Source organism: Arvicanthis niloticus, chromosome 19 (genome assembly GCF_011762505.2).
Source record: "Arvicanthis niloticus isolate mArvNil1 chromosome 19, mArvNil1.pat.X, whole genome shotgun sequence".
NCBI classification, from domain to species: domain Eukaryota; kingdom Metazoa; phylum Chordata; class Mammalia; order Rodentia; family Muridae; genus Arvicanthis; species Arvicanthis niloticus.
This window is the reverse complement of record NC_047676.1, coordinates 49,188,914-49,212,917: the sequence shown is the minus strand read 5'-3', so window position 1 is coordinate 49,212,917 and position 24,004 is coordinate 49,188,914. Positions and strand designations below refer to the sequence as shown.

The 24,004-nt window shown below is 34.2% G+C and overlaps 1 protein-coding gene across 6 annotated transcripts in view; it reads left to right on the top strand.

Moving 5' to 3' along the window:
- The window catches only part of Adamts6 (ADAM metallopeptidase with thrombospondin type 1 motif 6), a 229,315-nt gene that overhangs the window by 112,505 nt on the left and 92,806 nt on the right, over positions 1-24,004 (top strand). For all 6 annotated transcript variants that reach the window (XR_013105084.1, XM_034523616.2, XM_076916239.1 and 3 more), the window contains 3 exons: positions 3,893-4,034; positions 12,228-12,335; positions 22,059-22,204. Coding sequence is in view for 5 of the 6 variants with exons in the window: in XM_034523616.2 (XP_034379507.1) it covers positions 3,893-4,034; positions 12,228-12,335; positions 22,059-22,204 (396 nt within the window). In the remaining variant the exon portion in view is untranslated. The remainder of the gene's footprint in view (positions 1-3,892; positions 4,035-12,227; positions 12,336-22,058; positions 22,205-24,004) is intronic.

Below are 24,004 nucleotides of genomic sequence, written 5' to 3'. Positions count from 1 at the left end.
GCTTCTTTTAAACAGGAGTTCCAAAATAGGTAGATGGATAGTGAAGAATCCCAGCTCTTAGGAGTTCAGAACCCTGTGCATGGAAGCACACTCCTAGAAGCTCATCACTCAGATGGCTGAGATCAGGACACTCAAGACCACCATAATCTACATAAAGAGACCTGTCACAAAGAAACAGAATAAAGATGAAGAATCACGGTTGCAATTCCAGTTGGAGGAGATAGGAGATCAGCAAGAGGGGGTGGGAACGAAGGACTATAGCAGAGGAAAGTGAGTAGAAGCAAAGCATGAGAATGTATGAAGACATTGCAATGAAACTTTTTAACTTATATGATAACTTAAAATAATATTAAAAATTATTAATTAATGTACAGATCGGGAGATGGCTTAATGCAGTGCCTCTTACCCTGAGGATTGTGACCTCCTTTGGGGAAATCATGTGACCCTTTGACAAGGTTTGCATATTTGATATACTGCATATCCAATATTTACATTATGACTCACAACTAGCAAAAATTACAGTTGTGAACAAAATAATTTATGGTTGGGGGTCATCACAACATGAGGACCTGTATTAAAGGGCCACAGCATTAGGGAGGCTAAGACCACTGATTTAGTGGCTAGAGTGTTTGGTGTACAAGTATGAGTACCTAAGTTTGGAACCCAGAATCTATGCCACGGCCGGGAACAGTGGAATATCCTGTAGGCACAGAGTCTATGTAGGGCTTGGCGTGAGCTGAATCCTGGGCTTTGAAGGCTGGCCAGTCTACCTAAAACAGCTGGTCTAGGTTCACTTAGAGACTGTCTTACCAATACAATGGAAATAATTGAAAAAGACATCTGACACTAACCTCTGGCCTCCAACAACTGTAAGGGTGATGCACCCTTACACGTATTTGCCCATATGCACACACCATGAGGAGCAGCATAGAGAGAAGTGCTACTAGTGTAAAATCAGAACTCAGGCGGTTCCTCAAAACAGTTAAAAATCAGAAGAGGAGTTACTCATAGGAAAAGTTTATTAGAATTGAATGCTCAGAAATTCTTGGTTAAACACATCCATGTACATGCATGTTCTCTCTCTCTCTCTCTCTCTCTCTCTCTCTCTCTCTCTCTCTCTCTCTCTCTCTCTCTCTCTCCAGAAAGAGAGACAGAGAGAGGGAAAGAACTCTTCAGATAGAGCTAAATCTGCATTGCATAGATCTATATTCTTTGTCATCTGTGTCTGTATCTATACTATTTCATAATGGTAGTTGATAGCTTAGATGCATAATATTCTAAATTACTGTTCTTTTTAAGAGTCAATTAATAATAATTATGCTCTATAGTCTTTCCTTAATTGAAAATAGCAGAAAAGGCACCAAGAAAATGGTAGACAAATTTGACTAACACAACAAAAAATTTGCAATGCTTTATCTCAGTTAAGAATTAGAATGTCAAAATTGTCCCATTCCTCAAAGTTTTGCTGTGCTACTTCAGGTGTGATTGTTCTAGAACAGTGCTGTCTATACACACAGAGAGAGCATGTGGAGTGGAGAAACAGTTTCATTATCTGTACAGATACATGTTTTATTTCAGGTCACTTGACTGAGAAGCCTTGCTGCTGTGTACAGATGGAGCTAGCACATTTCAAAAGGCCTTTGTTGATATGGTGTTCCTAAACACAGGCTCATTTTAAAACGTGCTTTTCTTTTGTATTTTATTTCATGGAGGGTTTTAATCTGTAACACGTACTCAACCCAGAGAACTGGTCTTGTCTAGCTATTTTGTTAGTTATTAATACATAAGAAATAGGTGCTTCCAGAGAACTGGCACAGAAATATGCTTTGGGGACCAACTCTCTCAAGCATTTTGCCCTTAGGTCCCAATTATGCTTGGCACTGTTGGCTCTGAAGGCCCTGGCAATGCTCACCTGATCAAACTTTAAAAAGCATATGAACATTGGCTAGATCATTATACCTCGAAACTTCCTAAATTAAGCCAGTTTACCATCAGGGAAGAGTTCCTTCCTCTATGTATCTACTTTAAATTCTCTTCTAAGGTTCATAGACTTCTACGTCTGAAATTTTTAGTTTTTAGTTTATTTTTCTTTATTTCTGAAAGTCATTGTTTATATTTGTATTGGCTTCTGTCCTGGATCCAGTTAGGTAATTATGTCCTATATTTTTTGTTGTGCTACTGATAAATATTAATAGCCTTCAGGGTCTTTATGTAAATTATTCAGTATATATATTTCTGTTGATTTATAGTAATATTTACTTACTTTATTATATACTCAATTGTTTTCATAACTATATTTATACATTTATTGTAAATGAAGATGGAGCTTATATTGTGGAAAAAAATAATTTTCCAATTCAGTCTTCCCACAAATATTCTATATTATCAAAATAGTCTTTTTTACTATTGTAGTATCAAATATGACCCCCCTTGTCATTAACTTTAATATATTTTTGAAATTACTAATTGGGTCTTACTTAACTAAAGTTTGTACATCATAATATTGAAAGTGCTATTTTAAAAACTCATCTACCAATAAATGTGCTTGCTAAAGTACACTATAGTTTCTAAACTTAAAACAGAAAGGGACAAATATTGGCTAGTATAGTCCTTGAGCAGTGCTCTTTGAAATGGCAAAACCTGTCTGTTTCAGTGCAGGATTATTGTCTTATCATTATTCTCTTTAAAAACTAACACAGAGGAGCATAAAGCAGAGAAGACAATCTTGTATCCCTTTGGTCTGGGTCTTTTAAAGAAGAGTACATTCCAAGTTTTAAAGATATTAATTTGCTGCTGTGAAAGTATACTGTTATGTAACAAGTTAACTTTTACATTTTAGGAGTATAAAAATCTTGCAAGTGAATTTGAAACTCATTGTTTTGTATGATTCTTCCCTATTTGTAAATTAAATTTTGTGCTGTCCTAAATAACAGTTGAAGAACTTCAACTTGTGAAGTTATTTTCCTTTGGCAAAGTGGATGGAAAAGATTTGGAGAAAAAAAGCAAAAGTGCTGGCACAATGGACAGGAATGTTGGAAAAAATGTTAAGTGTTGGCATAGGAATTCTTTAAAAATTCTAACTCACATGGGAAATAAAAGTAAAAAAGCATCTGTCCTGTTTTATGCACACTGAATAAATAAAAATGAACAATTATATTTAGCAAAGCTCTTTAAAGTAAGGTATTTTGTCTGGCTTTTGGCAACTTTTATGTTATTTGTTCCACTGAATTTAAATACTATGTTTTAGTGAAGGAATACTTTGTAAGGCAGAAATTATGTAGAAAGAAGAACATTCCCTTATTCTAGTTCTGATGACCCTAAATGAAATACGAAATCTCTGAAAGACTAGACATTTCTAGTGTTTGTGAGCAAGAACTTTGGACCTTAGCTGTCATTCATCCCATTAACTAGTGACATGTCTTACTGTAACACCTGTGTTCTATCTGAAGGGGAAGTATATACATTAAGTCTTTATGATTACAACTATAATTATTTTTGTTTAATTTTCCACAATTCATGTTTTTAATTGTACTACCAGATGTGGTTATATTTTCAGTGAAAACAAACAAGAAACTTAGAGCAATATGAAATTCTGTTTTGGTTCCTTTAGAACTAGTTTAAACCAGTGTTTTAAAGGCCAATATGACATTTTCAGATTGTTGTCTGAGATGCTTCCATTGTATTGTAGAGCTAGAAAAAGAGGGATTTGGAGCTCTCATTCAGATGTCAGTAAAATGACTCTATTTTGGTATATGATTATTTGAAGAATGTGTTGTTTTTCATGCATCAAATTATTAAAACAAAGATCTCAACACTTGATAATTTCATAATTGTGAATGAAATTGTCCACAGAATACCTACCTAATTTCCTTTGATGCTTTGTGTTGAACAGTTCAGGTCGTGGTACTTGCCTTGATAATGAGCCTCCGAAGCGTGACTTTCTTTATCCGGCTGTGGCCCCAGGTCAGGTGTATGATGCCGATGAGCAGTGCCGTTTCCAGTACGGAGCAGCATCCCGCCAATGCAAATACGGGGTAAGAGGTCTTAGTCCTTATGTTCAGCCAGTAAATGTTCTCTTATAACGCATGTTCAGGTGGAATAATGATGAACTTAGTTTGCCCTAGAAGCATCATTAATTTGCATAAATGCTTTTGACACTGATTTTTCTGATATATTATTTTTATTTTTAAATATTTGAATAATACTAAGTTAACATGATTCACAATATTTTGTTAAGAAAGTAAACAGAACTTTAGTAAATTATCATTCTTTTATTTTTTTTTAAATCTTGATCTCATGATGCCAACTTTTACTTTGTCTTTTAAAATATTTTAGTTTTAAGAAACCTCTCTACTTCCTTTTCCTGGCATTCTTATAACTGTGCTAAAGGGCATTTTTTACTGGCTTCTTTCTTTTACCTAAATTCATTCTAGCTAGAACTGAGTCATTTCAAGTTGCTTCACCCACTGCCCAATTCCCAATATAACAACCAAGAAGGAACAAGGTGACATTAGCCCAAAAATGAAAAACAGGACATAGCCATGGGAAGAAATTGTAGGCATCAGGGGTTTTCTCTTAATGTTTGCTTTAAAGAGTCACAGTACCATATTAGAAATAGTTAAGTTCTTTTTATAATTTTATAAATATTTTGGTGTCTAATATAGGAATGTGGATAATGAAAAAATAGGATTCTAAAATATCAGTCTGTGTGCCAAAAAATATTTAGGCTTAAAAAACAAATCTCAAGGCTTGGTTCTTCTTGTGGTACATAGAGATAGTCTAAGTTCCTAAAAAGGGATAACAATACAAGGAATTAAGTTATTAAGGCTGTTATTAGACTATATACACACTGCATGCTACCAGTTATTCTTCTTGGACATGGAACAATAGAAGGCAATTTTAAAAAATCTCTTGGGTGACAAATATATTGTTATTCTTGGTAGACTTTGGCTGTGCTTTCAAGATTGTGTGTGATTATCTGAGATGTTAAGCCCCATGTGAAAGTCGGGTTTTTCACATTTGTTTATAAAGTTTTAGTTTTGAATGGATCTAGTTTCTTTTATTCTTAAGTTATTTCAGTCACTCAAGTGTTAATCACAGTCACTACATGTACTCAGTGATGCAGTGAGATGAAGGATGCTTTGCGCTTCCCTCATGGTGGATCTCATTTCTGTCAGTGAGGGAATCTGCATGCTAGCTTTTATCGTACTACGTTGGAACTTATACATAAGCTTCTGTTGTATTATTATTATTACCATTGTCATTACATTTATGCATTTCATGGATGTAAGCTTTCTTTGATGAACAAATTAATTTAAAGTTGAGTTGATTCTTTTTAATCTGGAAATATTACTCATTCCAGACTGATGGGAATGAGACAAGTACTAATTTTAAAACTATTTTCTGCTTTTTGATTCTCTCTGTGTTGTGCTCATGCACATTTCTGTAACAGAAATAAAATCAGAAAGCATGGTGAAGACATTAGCATTATAATATTGTATTTTCTCATGAACCCTTTTTACTTTGTTTTGAAGCGAAATGATGGTTTCACTACATATATGTACTATATGAAATTCTTACTTTTTTCTATTTTATTATAAATTTTCAGTAAGAATTCTTGATCTCCAATAGAGTCTTTAAAATCCTTCCCATCGGTTGAACTTATATATCTAAAGAATTTGGTTCACATAATTATCATACCCAGTTTACACTGTTTTTTTTTTTTTTCTAACTTTTTTTTAACAATTCCAAATACTACTCTGGAAATCAATTCAGTCTATGAATATAGGAGTTCAGTCAGAGAAGCAAATTGTGTTCCATGAAATAGCTGAAGAGAAAGATACAACTGAGTATAGTTTGATAGGGTGATCCCTGAGCATGCTGACACGTGACTAGGAGAACGCTTGTCTTGAAATGGTTCCTATTTTGAAAGATGATGACTTCGGGGTAGATTTTTAAACACTTATAGAATGAACCATAACTGCTAAATGATAAATTTTTTCATCCCTTTCACTTTTGCCTTTATGTAGTAGTTGAGAGCTTACCTATGCCTAGCTTTATGGTTTTAATGAATTCTAGTGTATATTAATCACAGCTGGGTATTTTATTTGGTTCACAGTTTTCCACAATTTTCATTCCATAATATCTATTTGTTTTTAAACTATCTATAACATCTAGCAGGATAAAATATATAATAGTTTTAAATACAAAAAACAGAATATCACAGTATAATATATAGATTAATATATTTGCATAATGTAGTCTCTAAGTGATGTGCAGTGATATTTAACTGATATGTAGTACCTTTTTATGAGATACTTTAGACTATGTTGATAAAATTTATAATGACTTTGTAATATTTTATAGATGGGGAAAGTAAAAGTACACTGTGTGATTTGTGCACTCCAAGATTAAAAACACGTAAAGGTTTGAGCCTGTCATGTCTGCTGCTTCTACATAGAGTCATTCTGTTAATAAGATAAAAACTATAGATTTTTTTCTTTTTATGATGATTCCTTATCTTTTTTATTTTTATTTTTAAATTTATTTACAATCCAGACATTTTTCTCCCTCCCAGTCCCCCCCCCACACACACACTCACAATTACTCATCCCATTCCTGCTTTCCTGTCTCAGAGAGGATGCTCCCTCCTGCCAGGCCTCCCCCCTCCCCGGGACCACTGAGGCCAGACCCGGCAGTCCTCTGCTGTGTATGTGTCAAGGGCCTCGGACCAGGCGGTGTATGCAGCTTAGTGTCTGGTATCTCCCAAAGGTCTGAGTTAGTTGAGACTTTCTATGGCGTCACCCTTTTTTTTTCGGCTTCTTTATCCTTCCCCTAATTCAACCATAGGGGTCCCCTACTTCAGTCCAATGGTTGAGTGTAAATATCTACGTCTGTCTCAGTCAGCTGCTTGTTGGGCCTCTCACATGACAGCCATTCTAGACTCCTGTCTGTAAGCACATCATAGCATCAGCAATAGTGTCAAGCCTTGGTGTCTCCCCATGAAGTGGATTCCCTAGTTGGATGGTCACTGGACTGCCTTTTCCATAGTCTCATCTCCATTTTTGTCCCTGTAATTCTTTTAGATCATCTTGTTTAGGAGAACACTTGCTTCGTTTTCTTCAGGTAATGTCTCATTCCTGGTCAGTAAAATTCTCAAACTCTTCATGTTAGCCCTGTCTTTTCAGAGAGAAATCATCTCTAAAATTACATACATTCTCAGATGTCTGAAATCCAAAATTGTGAGTCTTAGAATGATGGCATTTCTTTCCACCACCACCATCAACAGCATCTCATGTTTTACTGCATTTACTGCACAGCATTCCTGGGATTATAGGATGTGGTATCATACCCAGTCTATGTGACACTAGCTTTAAACTCAGAGCCTTGTGTAGATGAAAAAGATTCTCCTCTAACTAAATAGCATCCTCAGTAGAGTTTTCTGTTATTAAAAAAAAAAAAGTTAGAGACCAGCTAAATGTTTGATTCAGTGAGTAAAGGCACTTACCACCAGGCCTGAGGCCCTGGGTTTAGTCTTGGAAGCTGTATGATGGAAAGAGATAACTAACTCCTGCAAGCTGTTCTCTGACCTCCCTACCTGTTTGTTTTCTGTGAAGTATGTGTGTGTGTGTCTTTAAGATAAGATGCAGGTACAGAAATGGAGCTTGTAAAGCTAGATCTTTTCTATATTATCTTCATATATCTGCCAACTCTGACTCTAAGAATGTCTTAGGTACTTTTTAGAAAATGGACATAAACAAAATAACCATTGAATCATTGTCTCCAGAAATGGTTTTTATTTTATTTTATTTTTGCTCATTCAGTGCAACAAAGTCCTATAAAGCTCTGTAGAATCTCTTACGCCAGTTTTCTTGCACTTCTCACTTTTTTTTTCATTTTTAATAGTCTTTTTTAGTTAGAAAATAATCATGAGACTAAACTGGCAGAAAGCAGATTGCAAAAAAATTGCTTACACATAGAAGGGAATTCACATATAGGCTTATGTGATATGTGTGAGCGATCTTTAGATTAGGGCTTTTTCAGACTTTGCTCCTCATTTCTTCATTCTGTCATTTTAAATCACTTCCAAACCACAATGTCCAGATAACATTTAATAATGTAACATAGGCTACTGATAATTAGTATGTAATTTACTGTTAAACTGTGAAGGAGTGATTATTCTTCTGCAGGTAGAGTTAAGCCACACAATTTTTATAGGCATCATAGCCTTGTTTAATTTGTGAATAATTTTATTATATGGGAATATTGTCATTGTTTATATGGAGCTACTTCATAAATCCTTAGTAATGTGGTATAAACTCTAACTACTTATTTTAGTATAAAATTGAGTGATATTCTACCACTAAACAAGATATTTCATCACAAATGTAAACACATTATCTAGCACATGGTTTCAGAATGGAACATAAAAGTTTTAACAGAGTATTTTAAATAAAAAAAAAAAAGAAATCTGTTCACCATTTACTATTACCTATAGTGTCAAGTTGACATCAGTAAATTTTATTCAGTTTTAGAAAATTTTTTCAGTGAACAGCAGTTTAATTGTTCTGTAAACTTCAGATAGCAAGAGCAAGTGAAAAGATTCCATGTTCCTTTCATTTGCTGGGCACATGGAGGACATTCAATAAGTGTTACCATTTCTTCTGTGAACATTTGTCATTTGTGGTTCTATTTCTGAAGAGTTGCTACACTAGCAATAGGAGATGAACCTTCTGTGCTCTGAGAGCATGGGAAGATCCTGAGCCACACACTGACGCCATCAAGTCCTCCTTTAATCTATACTAATGGAAATTCCCTTAAGATGGGTGTGCTGTTTGATCGTTATACAGAAATCTCTTCCAGTAATTCTGGGTCATATTGTATTGTTATTATGGAATTATTATTATTCTATAATTGCTGTGCTTATTTGATTACTTTTAGTTAAATGATGCTTTTCCTGATAACCATACCTAAACTTATTCACATGTATAAGTCCTATAATTTTTCCTTGTTTGTCATTACTGTTTATTACTTTCTAATGTAATATTTATTTTCATTTTGTTTTCTGCTCCCTTCCCTACTGGAGTCTGTATAACTTGCATTCAGAACAGTTACCATCTCATTGTAGGGCTTGTAACAACATTCTTGCAACTGTACATTTCTCTCAGAGCAGGACTTAGGTTCAATAAAGAAGCAGCTATTTACCCTCAAAAAAAATTGTCAGGACACAATGGGAACTTATCTTGCCTGGAAAATTACTATTGTTAGCACACCAGGTTCTTAACAAGGCCTATGATTTTAGATGATTATGGATGGCTTTTCTACCTACCACCTCAATAGCCTGTGTAGCATCGACCTGCACTGTGAACGCAAGCCAAAAAGGAAGCTTCCAGCTCAGTTCCAGCTTGATACCTCTGTATTCTGTATCCAAAGTGTTTGTTGTCTTCAGCAACAGGGTCTTATTGTCTACAGACTACAGTTTTTAATGCTTTCATACCTTATCCCTTTTGTTTATTATTTTATCAATACAAATTAAGATTCAAGTCATTATCATTAAGAATTGTTTGTATCTTATTAGTATTTTTTAACATTTTGAGCTCTGAACAATTTTTAAAAATAGATGTAGAGAAATTGGAAGATAATGTTTCTGAAATAATGAAAAACATATTGAGAAATACATATGAGAAAAGTTCACAAAAATGAGTAGTAGATTGGGTTTAGTGTTTGTTCATTTACTTTTAAGGCTAATGCTGATTTTATTCTCTATAAAAAAACATTTTCAAAACTCACAGCAATCTAATTTCTAAAGCAGAAAATTTACAGATTAATTATTGAAATTTTAAGTATTAAGTATGTAATGGGTGTGTTAAGAAAAACAGAATTGTTTCTCTTAGATATCTTAAGGTAAATATGCACATATCTTAATGTAAACTGCACAGTGTAGTTTTAATATGGACTTATATAGTAAAAGACACTGAAATATTTTAGCACTTCAATAGTCTCTGGAATCCAAACATATATGGTTACTTGACATATAATTGTTCCAAGTTTGCTTTGGTTTTTATTTTCCCCAAATTCCAAGACAAACCTAGTTCCAGGGTCATAAGTAGGCTTCAAGGTTAGTACTTTTGCATTAATTGTTGGATCTTCCTGGTTTCACTTCCCTTTTTATAACTATTTAGTTTTCTTTTAAAAATACCTTCAAATTAGTGGTTATTTAACTAAAATTTTTAAATCATGTTTCTTTGTTTTATTCCCTTGCTAGAATCTCTTTCATTTAAATTACCTACTTAATGGGGTTTTCTCTTCAAGGATAAGTGAGGATGTCTTACCTTTTTCTGTTTACATCCCTAGACTTAAACTAGACCATAGGGCTGGTGTGTTTAATTTCCTTTTGCTTATGCTCTTCCTGACCTTCTTGGGGCTTTGCTCCCCTCATTGAGCATCTTTTTTTGTAGACAGATATCGATGGTATTGCAAACAGATTTTGATAAGGCTACTGATAGGACAATGCTGACACCAAGACTGCTGTACAATTACTACCAATGACCCAACATAGCATTGAGTTTGTATAGAGTTTTTACACATGGGTTAGTATTTTAAAACCTTTAAGTAGTAGAAGTTCTACTGTTTTGAAAATATTAAGCTAAAAGAATAAACTGAAAAATACATTGTAAGAACAAGGAAGTATATTTATTTAGTTTCCTTATAAAAGGAACATTTTAGATAGATATTATGATCCCTTCGAATATCAGAATATATTATATTTAATAAAGATGCTCTTCTAATGTTTTCATTTTAGCTCATTGGTTTCTAAAAAGAGGTCACAATTTTAAGTATATTTAAAGTTTTTAAATTTAGTTCTATTTTGTGTGGATGAGTGTTTTGATGCATGTATGTCTATGCATCATGTGCATGCATGCCTGGTGCCTATGAAGGTCAGAGGGCATTGGATTCCCCAGAACTGTAGTTACAGATGATTGTGACCTGCCATGCAGATGCTGAGAACCAAACTCAGGTCTCTTGCAAGAGCAGCCTGTGCTGTTAACTGCTTAGCCATTTCTCTAGCTCCCAAGTCTTAAGCATTTTAAAGCCTAATATATATTGTATGTCACCTCCTGATTGATAGAAGACATCCCTTATAGAAATCCAAAAGAGTTCTAGCAATGTGCTAAAGTGTACTGTGGGCATTTCCGTCTGTACAGTGGTCAGCTTCCATAGTCTACTGCTTTATGTCTTACTACTGTCCATGTCACATGATTTCTTCTGTGACTAGTGACTTAAAACATCACTTGAGACATAAAAGTAAAAGGATTAAGTACGATATATTCATTTATTTGTATTTTTATTGTATATTATTGCAAATATATTTTGATTCATAGTCCTAGTTCAAACCAATGATGCTGATGTTAATTGATAATCATATATAAAAGAATAGCAATTTTGAGTATTTTTACCTAAAGTTAATTTTAAAAATAAGTATAACAGTTTTCAAAGACATATTATTTAGACATAGACAGTTTAGAATCTTATAACTTAACATAACATTTTATAGTGTCAGCATTAGAAAAGTCTCACAATTCTGTTGAGAGAGGAAACTGGAAACTAATAAAGAAGGAGAAAAGGTGGCTGTACACACCTAAAATGTCATTAAACAGCAATATCTTGTAAACGTTTACCTGTCATTGTGATAAGCTGAAAGCAATATTTCTAGATAATTCTTAGATATACAAAATTTAGAAATAACTTTAAAATGTATTTTGTACTTCATTACATTTATATATTAAATTCTTACCCACTCTACAGTATATATGTCTGTCTCTGCCTCTCTCTCCTCCTATCAGATTTTAAAATTATTTTTATTTCAATGTTGTGTAAGGAGCCATTTACCTGATAATGCTTTGTTAGTAATTGTTGTTTGTGCTATTACATATTTTTATGCATAAAAATTCTCTACTTCTTTTTTCTTATTATTCCATATTAATAGCACATCTGTATACTTTATGAAAAGGTCCTCATTAGTATTAAATAATGAGATTCACTTTATCTACTAAAACAAGATTAGATTTAAGTTTAAGTGGTTCTGCTCCATGGGTAGCTGACCCTCTGAGAGAACATCCTCTCTTCAACAGCATCGAGTGATGCTGAATAACTGTGTACTCTATGCAAGAAGTACACATGGGTTCACCCTCTATCCCTCATCAACCTGCTTTTGCCTTCTTTCCTAGGAAGTGTGTAGAGAGCTCTGGTGCCTCAGCAAAAGCAATCGCTGTGTTACCAACAGTATTCCGGCTGCTGAGGGGACACTGTGTCAGACTGGGAATATTGAAAAAGGGGTAAGTACAAGTGACTTGTTAACTTTTTGGCACTTGATTAAACTGATCAATTTCTGGTGCAGATGTCTATACACTGGAAATCTGTGTCATTTAAGATGTACTTTGAAATAATATATTTCTAATCAAGTGGTAGTTGTCCTATCTCTATATAAATGTGCCTTATTTATGAAATAGAAGGAATTAACTTTACTATAAGTTTCATATAAAAGAATAATATATGTTTCATATAAAAGAATAATAATAAGATAAAATGAATCACTTTATTGGACATGAAAATTATGGCTAGATAATCTTACTTTATATTAGTCTGATTTTAAAATTGTCTTCTCTAAGGACTGTTAATGCAGGGTTGGGGATATAACTGAAATGCTGAGCAGTTTCCTAAAATGTATGAAGGTCTGGGCTCAATCTTCAGCACCACAGAAAAAAAGAACTGTTCAAACAAATAGAAAAAATAGTTATGTCCTGCTACAAAAATTCTCTGGAATTGTTATATACATAAATTCTAGAATTTATTCTATGTAGTGAATTTATAACTAATACTTGTCATCTCTTCTCTGTTCTGCTTTCTTCCATGTGAGCTTGGCTACTTTCAACAAAGATCACACTGAATTTTAGCTTGCAGTGGGATATTTAAATAAAAAGAATGAAAGTTTTTGGGCAGCTGTCACAGTTTATTAATTCTTGCTGACGGCTTCATTCAGGACCCATGACCTAGTGCCATGTTGATGGCTTTTCCATGCTGGGTTTGGAAATGTTGGTAAATTATGCTAAATATAAGAATTGGTAAGGCTGTTTTTAAAGGATTAGGGTTTTTTTTTTTTTCAAAATTTGTAAGTAGCCAATGAAAATACAGAGACCTTCGTACACTACAAAAATTCTTTCTTTTGCTTTTTTTTTTTTTTCACTGAAGTAATAGAAAATATTAGGAACCACATTCTTGAAACAACAGTCTAGGTTTATTTTGGACTGCCAGTCCTTGTCAAGGACAAGTAGCAATTTACATCCATCTGCAAAGAAATGTACAAGTGCAGGAGGAAGCCGCAGTGGGGATCTGCTGCTTTATTAGCCATCACTGATTGACTGTTCTTTTCACGGTCTGGCCTGAATTACAGTTTCTCTTCTAAAATAGCACTATCAATAGACTTGATGGGTTTTTCTTTTACTTCATTTTTTTAAGCACAAAAATATTTGTCTTTAAATATTTGTGACCTAAAGATGTAACCCAGAGATAGAATACTTGCCTAGCATTCATAAGGCCTTGGGTTTGACTCCTACCACTACAGAAAGAGACAGTGAGTAAACATCTCCTTCTGACAGACATTCTAGAAGTCATATAATCTTCACATATTAGTAATTATACTATGAGTAGTGGCTATTTGAATAGGCATGGCTTAAGGTCACTAATCATTTATGTGGCAAACCCATTTTAGTATTGCTGTCTGTGTATACTGTGCTTGATAGCAGGCCTTTAACTCTCACATAGGACTATACGCATATATGTGATGAAGACTGGAGATCTCTTGGAAATTACAAATTTGGAGGATGCTCAGAAAACATTTGCAAGGTTAAGGTGACAATACTGAATTTAAGTTATTTAAGTACATAGAATCAGAATTATTCTTAAACATGAATAAAAATAAGCATAGATAAAACAGTGTGAATAAAATAGGGCAGAAATACATTTTCTTCTTAATGGCTTACATTGTGTTTTTTTTTTTCTTTTTTCTTTTTTTTTTGTTTTGTTTTTTTTTTTGTTTTTGTTTTTGTTTTTCAAGACAGGGTTTCTCTGTGTAGTCCTGGCTGTCCTGGAACTCACTCTGTAGGCCAGGCTGGCCTCGAACTCAGAAATCCGCCTGCCTCTGCCTCCCAAGTGCTGGGATTAAAGGCGTGCGCCACCACTGCCCGGCGTGTTTTGTTTTTCAAGACACTGTTTTTCTGTGTACCCTTGGCTATTTTGGAACTAGCTCTGTATACCAGGCTGTCCTTGAACTCACAGAGATCTGCCTGCCTCTGCTTCCCAAGTGCTGGGATTAAGCGTATGTGTACCTGTTGGCTAAGACTTACATTCTTAATTTAGTAACTTTTAGATCCCTTTTTTTCAATTGAACCCTGCATAATTTTAATATATGCATTTGAAATGAGAACTGTTCTGGCTTCAAGAGCTCCTTGCTGGGCCTTAGTTTGTTTTTCTAGAACTTACTAGCTCCCAGACCAGACATACCTCCATAGAACAGCCTGGATTTCATGAGAAACTACTTAGGAACCTTAGAAGTACAGTAATGGTTGTGAATCAAGATGCCAATTTTATTCACAACGCAACAGTGTACTATCACAACACAATGCAACAGTGTACTATCACAACACAATGCAACAGTGTACTATCACAACACAATGCAACAGTGTACTATCACAACACAACGCAACAGTGTACTATCACAACACAACGCAACAGTGTACTATCACAACACAACGCAACAGTGTACTATCACAACACAACACAACAGTGTACTATCATAAGGTCAGTGTGGTGGGTGTGATCCTCTAAAGCTAACATATAAAGCACATCTTAGTCATTTTTCGAAGCCTGGATGATGACAGATTTAGGAATGGTACTAACAAACCTTAAAATGAATGAACCTGTGGGTGGGAAAAACCTAATGCAGATTCCTACCTAGAAGGACAATAATACAAGAAACCAATTTAGTTCAAAGTGTCAACAAGAATGAATTTATGAAGTGTGATGGCACATGGCAGTAATTGCCATTATTTGTGAGGCATGGGAACTGTGAGTTCTAAGCTAGCCTGGACAATTTAGTGAGACTCTGTTAAGTATAAAATTTAAAAGTGAGGGATTGATGAGGATAGCTTAGTGAAATAATATTTTACTTAGCATATATGAAGTTCTAGCACAATAGGACACCATGTATGCATGTGCACACACAGACATACAAAGTTTGATTTTTTTAAAAAAACTACTTTAGAGAACTAAATTAATCTGCATTTTAAAGCAAAAATAAAAGCAAAGATGAGTGGGCTAAGTACTTTTTACTCATTGACTATATTTACTACTTATTTGTATAAATTTTTGTTATTAAAAGTGATATGTGCTGACTGTTACTAAATATAGATTTTAGACTTAGAGCTTTTATTTGAAATTTAAATGTTTATTTGGAAATTAAATGAAAACTCAGGACTCAGAATTTTGACTGAAAAAATGAAAAACTGTGCCTAGTCCTGGTGACAAAATTAAAGTGGAAATTTCAATTGACCTGACCAACCTTGTGGTTAGTTTAATCTAGCCATGTAAATATAGGTGACATTCCCAATAATACTGATGGCAGTGGTACTATTTTAGAAGTACTTATACTATGCCAGATACATGTTTCCATTTTTCTATTGACAAACCTCAATGAAACAGATACTGTTTTAACAGTATTTTACAGATGAAAGACTGAAGAACCCAACACTACACAATTTCATATCATAGCTGAGACTCCAGTACTGGCCTTTGTAATCCATACCTGAAATCCTTCCATTTTAATTTATATTCTGATAACTATTTGTGTATTGAAAAAAAACAGTATTTCGTTGCTATACAAATTAAGTAGAATTATGTATTGAATGAGGTAGGCATAATTTACTCTAGTAAATGAATTTCTTGTTTATCAACATGTAGCAGTCAATTGTTTGGTAAGAAATCACAGCAAGAAGTCAATGCAGGCAGAATACTGAGCTAACATGTGCTTATATGAAAGTTGATAAAAGAATGGGAACCATAACAGAAGAGCAAACAAACTTTTACACACTTTACGTGATAATGGAATGAGAGAATTACATGGGAGTGAGCTTTTTAAACTGGCTTTCTCAATATCATTGCTTGGCATTGTTTTGTGCCAGGCTCAAACCTTGTAACTAGCAGCAGTAGATGCCATAGGCATACGGATGGCTTTAGAGATGCAAATGGAGTTTAACCTTGAGTTTAACCTTGAGTTTCAAAACTACTCTCATCAGAAAGAGTAAGAAGTAACCTATACCCAATATAGCCATCCAAGCCAGTGGATAAAAATCAAAGCTGCTCATAGTTGTCTGAATAAACTTTTTAAGGGAGGAGTTAGAAATATCACTTCAGTGATTTGAGTGATAGCATAGACATAGCCAGGGGATTGGATCCATGATGAGCTCGTCAAACTCTGGCTGCAAAAGTTGTGGGATCCTTGCCCGGAGGCGCGGTTCCACAAATGTTCCACAACTGTTCCATGCACATTTAGCAGATGGAATAAGAAATATGGCCAAAAAATTAAAAACTGATCTTTGCATGAGTCCTGGGGGGTCTGACATTGCTATTACAGCCATTGGATGTTTGCCTGAATAAGCCATTCACAAACTGAATAAGAACCATATGGTCTGAATGGATGTGCTCAGGGACAGTAGCATTAACTAAAAGAGGAAATTTGATGAGCCCAGACGGTGTGCTGGTACTGCATGTCTATGGGTCAGTCTCCTACAAATCAATCTATATAACTTTCAGCCAAAGAACTTTACTTGGATATACCATTAACAATAGCCCCTTGGGTAGGAATTAGGAATCCTGTATTTGATGAAATAGTAAATAAGGATTTAGATTGTACGAACTTCAGTAGTAGTGTTGGCATTGTTACTAAACAGGATATTGAGGATAATCAAAACCCAATCCTTATAATCCCTGTTCATAACCACAAAGAAAGTTTCAAATATTTGTTTTATTGCCAGAAGATTCATTTAATGATTCTATAAGATTCAATTAGAGATATAGGTCAGCATTTGGGTTTATATATAAGTGACATTGATCCCTAATTTCTTTGCATAGAAAAATAGGGGTGGGTTAGATATATTACATGCCTTTTAAAGCACTGGATATATATTATAGCAGGGCATTTGCAACCTTCTTCTTAATTCACCTAGGGTAGAATGTAATATGTTTTTACTGGACACCAAATAAACATATGGAGTGAGGACAGAATAGTTCTTCCAAATGCCCTGCAAGTGTGAGTGGTATGCATGACAAGTTCTGATTGGGAATTTGGGCTGAAATGTAGCCTAAACAGCCACAGAACTGCTTAGTGGACACACTGCATTTAATAGTGCTGTGCTCCAGCCCTCTGCTTTTGTGATTTGAAACTGCTCTGTAGTAAATCAACAATATCAGTTCTTTTAAAATTTGAAGATTTTTTTTTAGAGTTCTCTTATTTCACATGCTAATTTGATCTAGTTCTGTTTACAGGATATTATATAATTATACCCTAAAATAGTTCTAGGCAAAAAGAAAACCATTCCCAAGCATTGTGGCTCACACCTATATTTTCAGCATTCGGGAGCCAGAGGCAGGAAGATTATCATGAATTCTGGACCAGGATGAGCTACAAAGTTAATTCTAGTCCTGCCTGACTACAGAGTAAGATTGTCTCAATAAGCCCAAAACTACAAAAACTCATTTACAAATGAGAAATATACAGTTAATATAGTAATTCAATAATAAGTGATGTTGCTTACTGATTAAGACTGGTTTTAAAGAAAATGTTTAAAAGAATCACTGCTTTCTATATAATGTTTTAAGAATATTCATTTAATTTAGAAGAAATGTGAAAATTAAGAAGAAACAATATGAGATTTGTTTTGGAACCATGAAGTTTCATTTATCTCAGTTTTATGAATTTTGTTAACTACACTTAAATTAGCAGAAGGAAGAAGAAATAAATAACTTACCTAGATAATTGGGACTATAGTAACAAGACTATTGTTAGTTAGAACCATCCAAGATTACTAGTTTGGATATAACTTTTGAGAGTTAAAATTAGAAGCTGGATTATATCTATATATCTAGCTTTCATACTTGAAAATGAAATGAATTCACCCTTCTGAAAATAAAGCATTTGCTTGACAACTTTGTGATAAAGAATAGAAACACAATAGAACACTCAAAGCCTCACTTTTATATGCTTATTGGGTCTATAGACTTGGTATAATCTAATTATTCTATGCATGATTTACATATACTGAAATCTTGAAATATAGTCATTAATGCAACTATTACTGTATCCATTTGAAGTCTCAGATGGATGTCTTTAAAGTCCCAGTTATTCAGTTAGATAACTTTTTTGTTAAATAATATACTTCATTAAGATATTTACTAACAATAGAGAGAAGTAGCAATAACTGCAAAAAAGGTAAGTACAAAGTAGGAAGAAATAAAACAAAATGCAGAGGAATATACCTGATGAAGATCAAAATCAAACAAGTTACTTAGTAGATTTTAATTTTTTAAATACATGTCTTGCATTGAACTAATTTGTAAAGTTTTCTTATTCTAATCTATATTGGAGTCAAGAACTAAAACTAAAAGTTGCCATTTTACAGTTAAGGAAACAAAAGGAATCAGGTGAATTTCTCTGGAGCCTAAAACATTGCTAGAATGAGAACTGAGAATAGTAATATCCTCCTCATGTTGAAGTTAGTAGCTTGTAAGCTAGTTATGTGAGTTAACTAGTTATCAAATTGGAGACTAGTCTTGTTAGATATGAAGTATCTGATATTTATACTATTACTGTAATCATTTTATCCATTCTTTCTTGTTATTTGATGTTCTATTATCATTGTTTTTATTACTCCATTGTATAATTATTTTAAAAATTTATAAATTAAATGTCTTCTAGAAAACTATTTATGGCATACTATAATTGTGTAGGTGTTAATTAATAATCAGAAGGCTAAGTGTGGAGGATCAGAAGGTCAAATAAGCCTTGGCTGTACCCCAAATTCAAGGCTATTCTGTTCTACATGAAATCCTGTCTCTACAATACCCAAGCCTCCAAAGTCTCCCAAAATTGATAAAAATTGAGTAACATTTTGTAAGTTACCTAATATATCTACCTTTTACTTTAAGAGGTTTATTTATATAAATTTGGGGGTGATAACCAAGACAGGGTAATAAAATATATGTCATGTAAGAAGAAAGATAAAAATGTTTATGGGGAGGAAGAGGATGTGGGAAAGCTGGGTCAAACAAGAACATAATATAATAACAACATATATATGTAGATATGACTGTTACCTTGCATATGTGAGAACATTACAGTGAAAACTCAATTTTTGTAAGCTAATTAAAAATATTTTAAAATGTGTGTGTGTGTGTGTGTGTGTGTGTGTGTGTGTGTGTGTGTGTGTGTTCTGGGGGTTGAATGCTTAGATCTTTGGATGCCAAGCATCTGTTCTACTACTGAGTTCCATTCTAGCCCAAAATAAGATTCAAAAGGAAAACAAGACAATTTGTGTGAGTCTCTCACTGCCCTATATTTTGTGAGTGTACATAGCAATAATTGTTAAATACTTTGTAAATTATATCTTTCAGTATTTCTATGGCCCTCAGTATTCTTTTATCCCAAGAAAGGTTTAAAAAGTAAAACATTTTTCTACAAATCATATATATTCTCAAGGAAGTCTGAAATGACAAGGAAACAAATATGACTTTGTCTTCCTTAATCTTTTCTAGATCTTTTCTGACATATAGTGACTAAAATGTGACACAAAATTCCATAATTCAACTATAATAATTCATTGCATGAATTATTATATTTTTTGTATATATACCAGATACCAAGTAGTATTGGAGGGAGTCTTCATTTCAACAGGGTACCTGTGTTCTTGGAAAGGTTTTTCACCTCTTCTAATATGTTGCTACATGTTGCTATGATGTCTTTAAAATGTGGCTAGTCTGAGGAACAGAATCTCACAAATTAACAAAATCCATGTGATATTCTCAAGGCTTTTGCATTCTAAGTAGGGGAGTGATCCAAGATGGAATTTGTAAGATAATTGAATGGTTTCAAATGGTAAGAGAGTTGAGATGGAGGACACAAGTACTGTTCCATAATGTAAAGGAAGACACTGGGGCAAGAAAGGGTGGTGAGGTGCCTCATCTGAATAACTGTAGTTCTGAAAAAGCTGTCTGTCAAAATGATACTTGATCACAGACTAAATAATCAGAAGATTTCTATGTAGAGAACTGGAAACTGAGTGTAATGGCACACAGCCCTTAGGAGACTAAATCATTAGCTTCCATGGTCAGACTGGGCTCTCTGGCAAGAGCCTGTCTTGATTGACTAATTAATTGATAGAAAGGACTAGGGCTATGGCTCAGTGTACAGAACCTGCCATGTATGCAGTCCTGTTTGATCTGTGGGTCAATTAGAAGAGTGCTACCTGAGGGATGAGAAAATGTGCTGAGGGAGCAAGTGTAGAACAAGGAAGGAAGGAAGGAAGGAAGGAAGGAAGGAAGGAAGGAAGGAAGGAAGGAAGGAAGGAAGGAAAGGGAAGCGAAGGAAGGGAAAGGGGAGGGGGGGAGAGCAAAGGAAAAGAACGGGAAAAAAAGCCTGTGTGGCTGCCGCTTTCAATACAAATGAGAGGAGGCTACAGCAAGATGTAAGTACTCCATCAGCAAATCTAGGAAGAAGGGAGATGGGAAAGCACTGAAGTCTTGTAAGCAAAATAATGACAGCATGTAATGCTGTGCCTTTACACGTCACACCTTAATGCTTTCTGGGAAATAAATTCCAATAAAGATGGAGGTAGAATCACCATTTGCTACTGTTTGTTGTCGAGGGTCACAGCAGTGAGGTGAAAGTGAAGGACTACTCAGTGTATCTCAGTGGCAAAAACCAACAAACCTGGTGATAGAATTAGGATGATGAAATGATTAACTTCTAAGTGTCCCATATTTTATATAATGTTGAACTTAATAGTATGATTCTGTTGACACTATTTAACTATATAATAACTGTTGTCTATTGTTATCCATATAAACATAACACTTTTATAGCATATTTAATTTGTTAATGTTTAATAATTTATAAACTACACCAACAAAAACCTATAAATGCTTGGATTAAAAGAAAACTTATTTTTGCTATATACTGCAAATAAAATTTATCATGGTAGACTTATGAGCTGATTATGTGATGATGTCTGCTCTCTGATAATTATTCCAGGCTCTCTCCTTAAATGCAGTATTTGTGGTTTATTGTACAGAGGAAAGCTGAGCAGAATTCCAGCATGCATGTTCATACAGGGGCCTTACACATGGCTAGTTAATATATATAAGGTGTTTGTGCCCAGTCCCTAGTGTCTTGGCATTACTTTTATTATGTCTGTCCTGTTCCTAGATGAAATGCCACAAAGCATTCTTTTACTATTATAGCCTCCACTAGTTTTTCTTTTTTAAAGAATGAACAATTACCATCATAAAATCTCCTTAGTGGGGAACTTTCCATAATGTGTTATCATTCCACAAATCTAAAAATAGTGGAATATAAAGATTTCTTCAAAGAATTACTACAATATCTAAAAATGATTTTGAGGCCTATAGCTAACTCTATAATGAGAAAGACTAAAAGTCTGGAAGAAGAGAAATAAAGAAAAACCACCGAAGTCTGAGCTTCTGAACTGGTACATGTTGGAGACTATAAATCCACCCAGCTAAAGACTGCAACCCACTGCCATTGTCTAGACACACTTAAAAGCCTGTTCTGTACTTTGGAGAATGCTAACACTTAAAACTGGTCATTGCCTAACTTTTATGACGTATATGGACATCTCTCTTCATAGCTCTATTTGCCTCAGAACTAATTCTGTGTTTTTTTTTTGTTTGTTTTTGTTTTTTGTTTTTTGTTTTTTTGTGCAATTTTACAGTGGTGTTATCAGGGAGATTGTGTTCCTTTTGGCACTTGGCCCCAGAGCATAGATGGGGGCTGGGGTTCCTGGTCACTGTGGGGCGAGTGCAGCAGGACCTGCGGAGGAGGCGTCTCCTCATCCCTAAGACACTGTGACAGTCCAGCGTAAGTAGCTAAAGTAAGCCAGAGCCAACAAAAAGACACAGTTGGAAGTGATTCAAAGCTGCGGGTTCTCGTGTTATCTGTAAAAACATTTCCCTAGCAAGCCAAATGCTTGTCTTCAGAACAAGCAATGGGTCCAGGAAAGTGTAGGATCTTTGTTAAACAGACTTCTTTTTCTTTTTTTTCCCTTATTGTGTAAGTAAAAATTAAATTTTAAAAAAAGAATTAAAAAAGAAAGAAAAGAAAAAGAAAAACCCAAACCTTTAAAATAGAAAGGCATTGTCTGTCTAGATAAGCTAATAATAATCAGATCTCCTCCTCTGAAAACTACTGAATTATGGATGAATCCTGGCCTGGTTTTTTGCTACATTACCATTATTCCCAGGAAAAAGAAGGGTTTTCACATGACTCATAAAATTATTACTGCTGCATTACTATTAAAAGGACCAATGAGAGGGCCTCAGGGGTTGAAATGCCTTGATTCCCATCACGAATCACAGTTAAGACAAACCTGCCGATGTGTTAAAGTGGTTTCCATTCACAAGCTCCTGTTGATCCACTCCCAGAGCCACTTTCTCCAGGGCTGTTCCGTGCAGGTCAGGAACGCCTTTCCCACTGCTCTTCTCTCCAGCCAGCGTTCCTGTGGTGCAAGGCCAGCCCATCTGTATTCTTAGGCAGCTCTATTTCTTCTCCATCTTACCAACGGACAGATGGACAGTTTCTTTAGTTTGCTTTTTCCTATTTTGCCTAAGACTCCTTGGCTGCAACTACATACCTACCCATTGTGTCTAGAACTGAGGCTGAGGACCATTTCACTGACTAGTCTTCACTGAAGAATAATGTTATAACATCTCTATCCACTGCCATCTGGATAAAGGATAGTCTTGTTTAATTTTTTTTATTTGTTCTCATTTTAACCTAGGACTATTGGTTTTCTTCAAATGCCTCATTTCTATTTTTTTTAATCTAGAAATTGTTTTCTTTATAATAGCTCTGAATTCCATCTTCCCACTTTCAAGCAGTTACTGCCCTTCTACTAGAGATTCCTCTTATAATTCATAAACTAGCTATGACTGCCACCATAACCACGCTCTTGTGTTGACCTCATAGTCCATTTCTCTCATTAGTTCAAATTGATCAATTCGCTGGTCTTCAAAATATACTTCGAATCTACTGATACTTGATCCCTTCTTAAACAAGTACAAGTCTAAATTCAGCATATACTGCTATAAACTAGTATCCCAAAATGTGACTCCTTATGATAAATTTATAGACTCAGGTATATAAGAGAATGACCTGGACCTCTTTCAAAAAGGAAGATGTTTTTTATTCAGCAATAGCACATCCAAATGATGCTATATATTCTTCCCTAATTCTAAATACTTGAAAGGTTAATTTACAAAAGCAAATATTTGGTATTGTATATTTCATTATATTGGAAGTAATATAATATTATATAATGCAAAGCCATCTTATTTTTAATTTTATGTTAAAATAAAACGAAAATGCATTTTTTTTTATTGTTTAGTATTAACTGGATCTATTCCCAGGAAGTCATTAAGTGTTATCTCTTTGCTTCCCACATGAAAGAAAGGATTATAGTTTTTATTTGGCTTTATTATTTTATTTTATAGTTTTTATTTAAATGGATTTTTATTTTAAATAAGTTTTTAAAAGTCATTGTATTGAACTGAGTACTGTACTGTGATAATTAAATATACTAATTTAATTATATTTTCTAGGAATATGAATCATAACTCAAGTCTTATGAAATATATATATATATATATATATATATGCTGC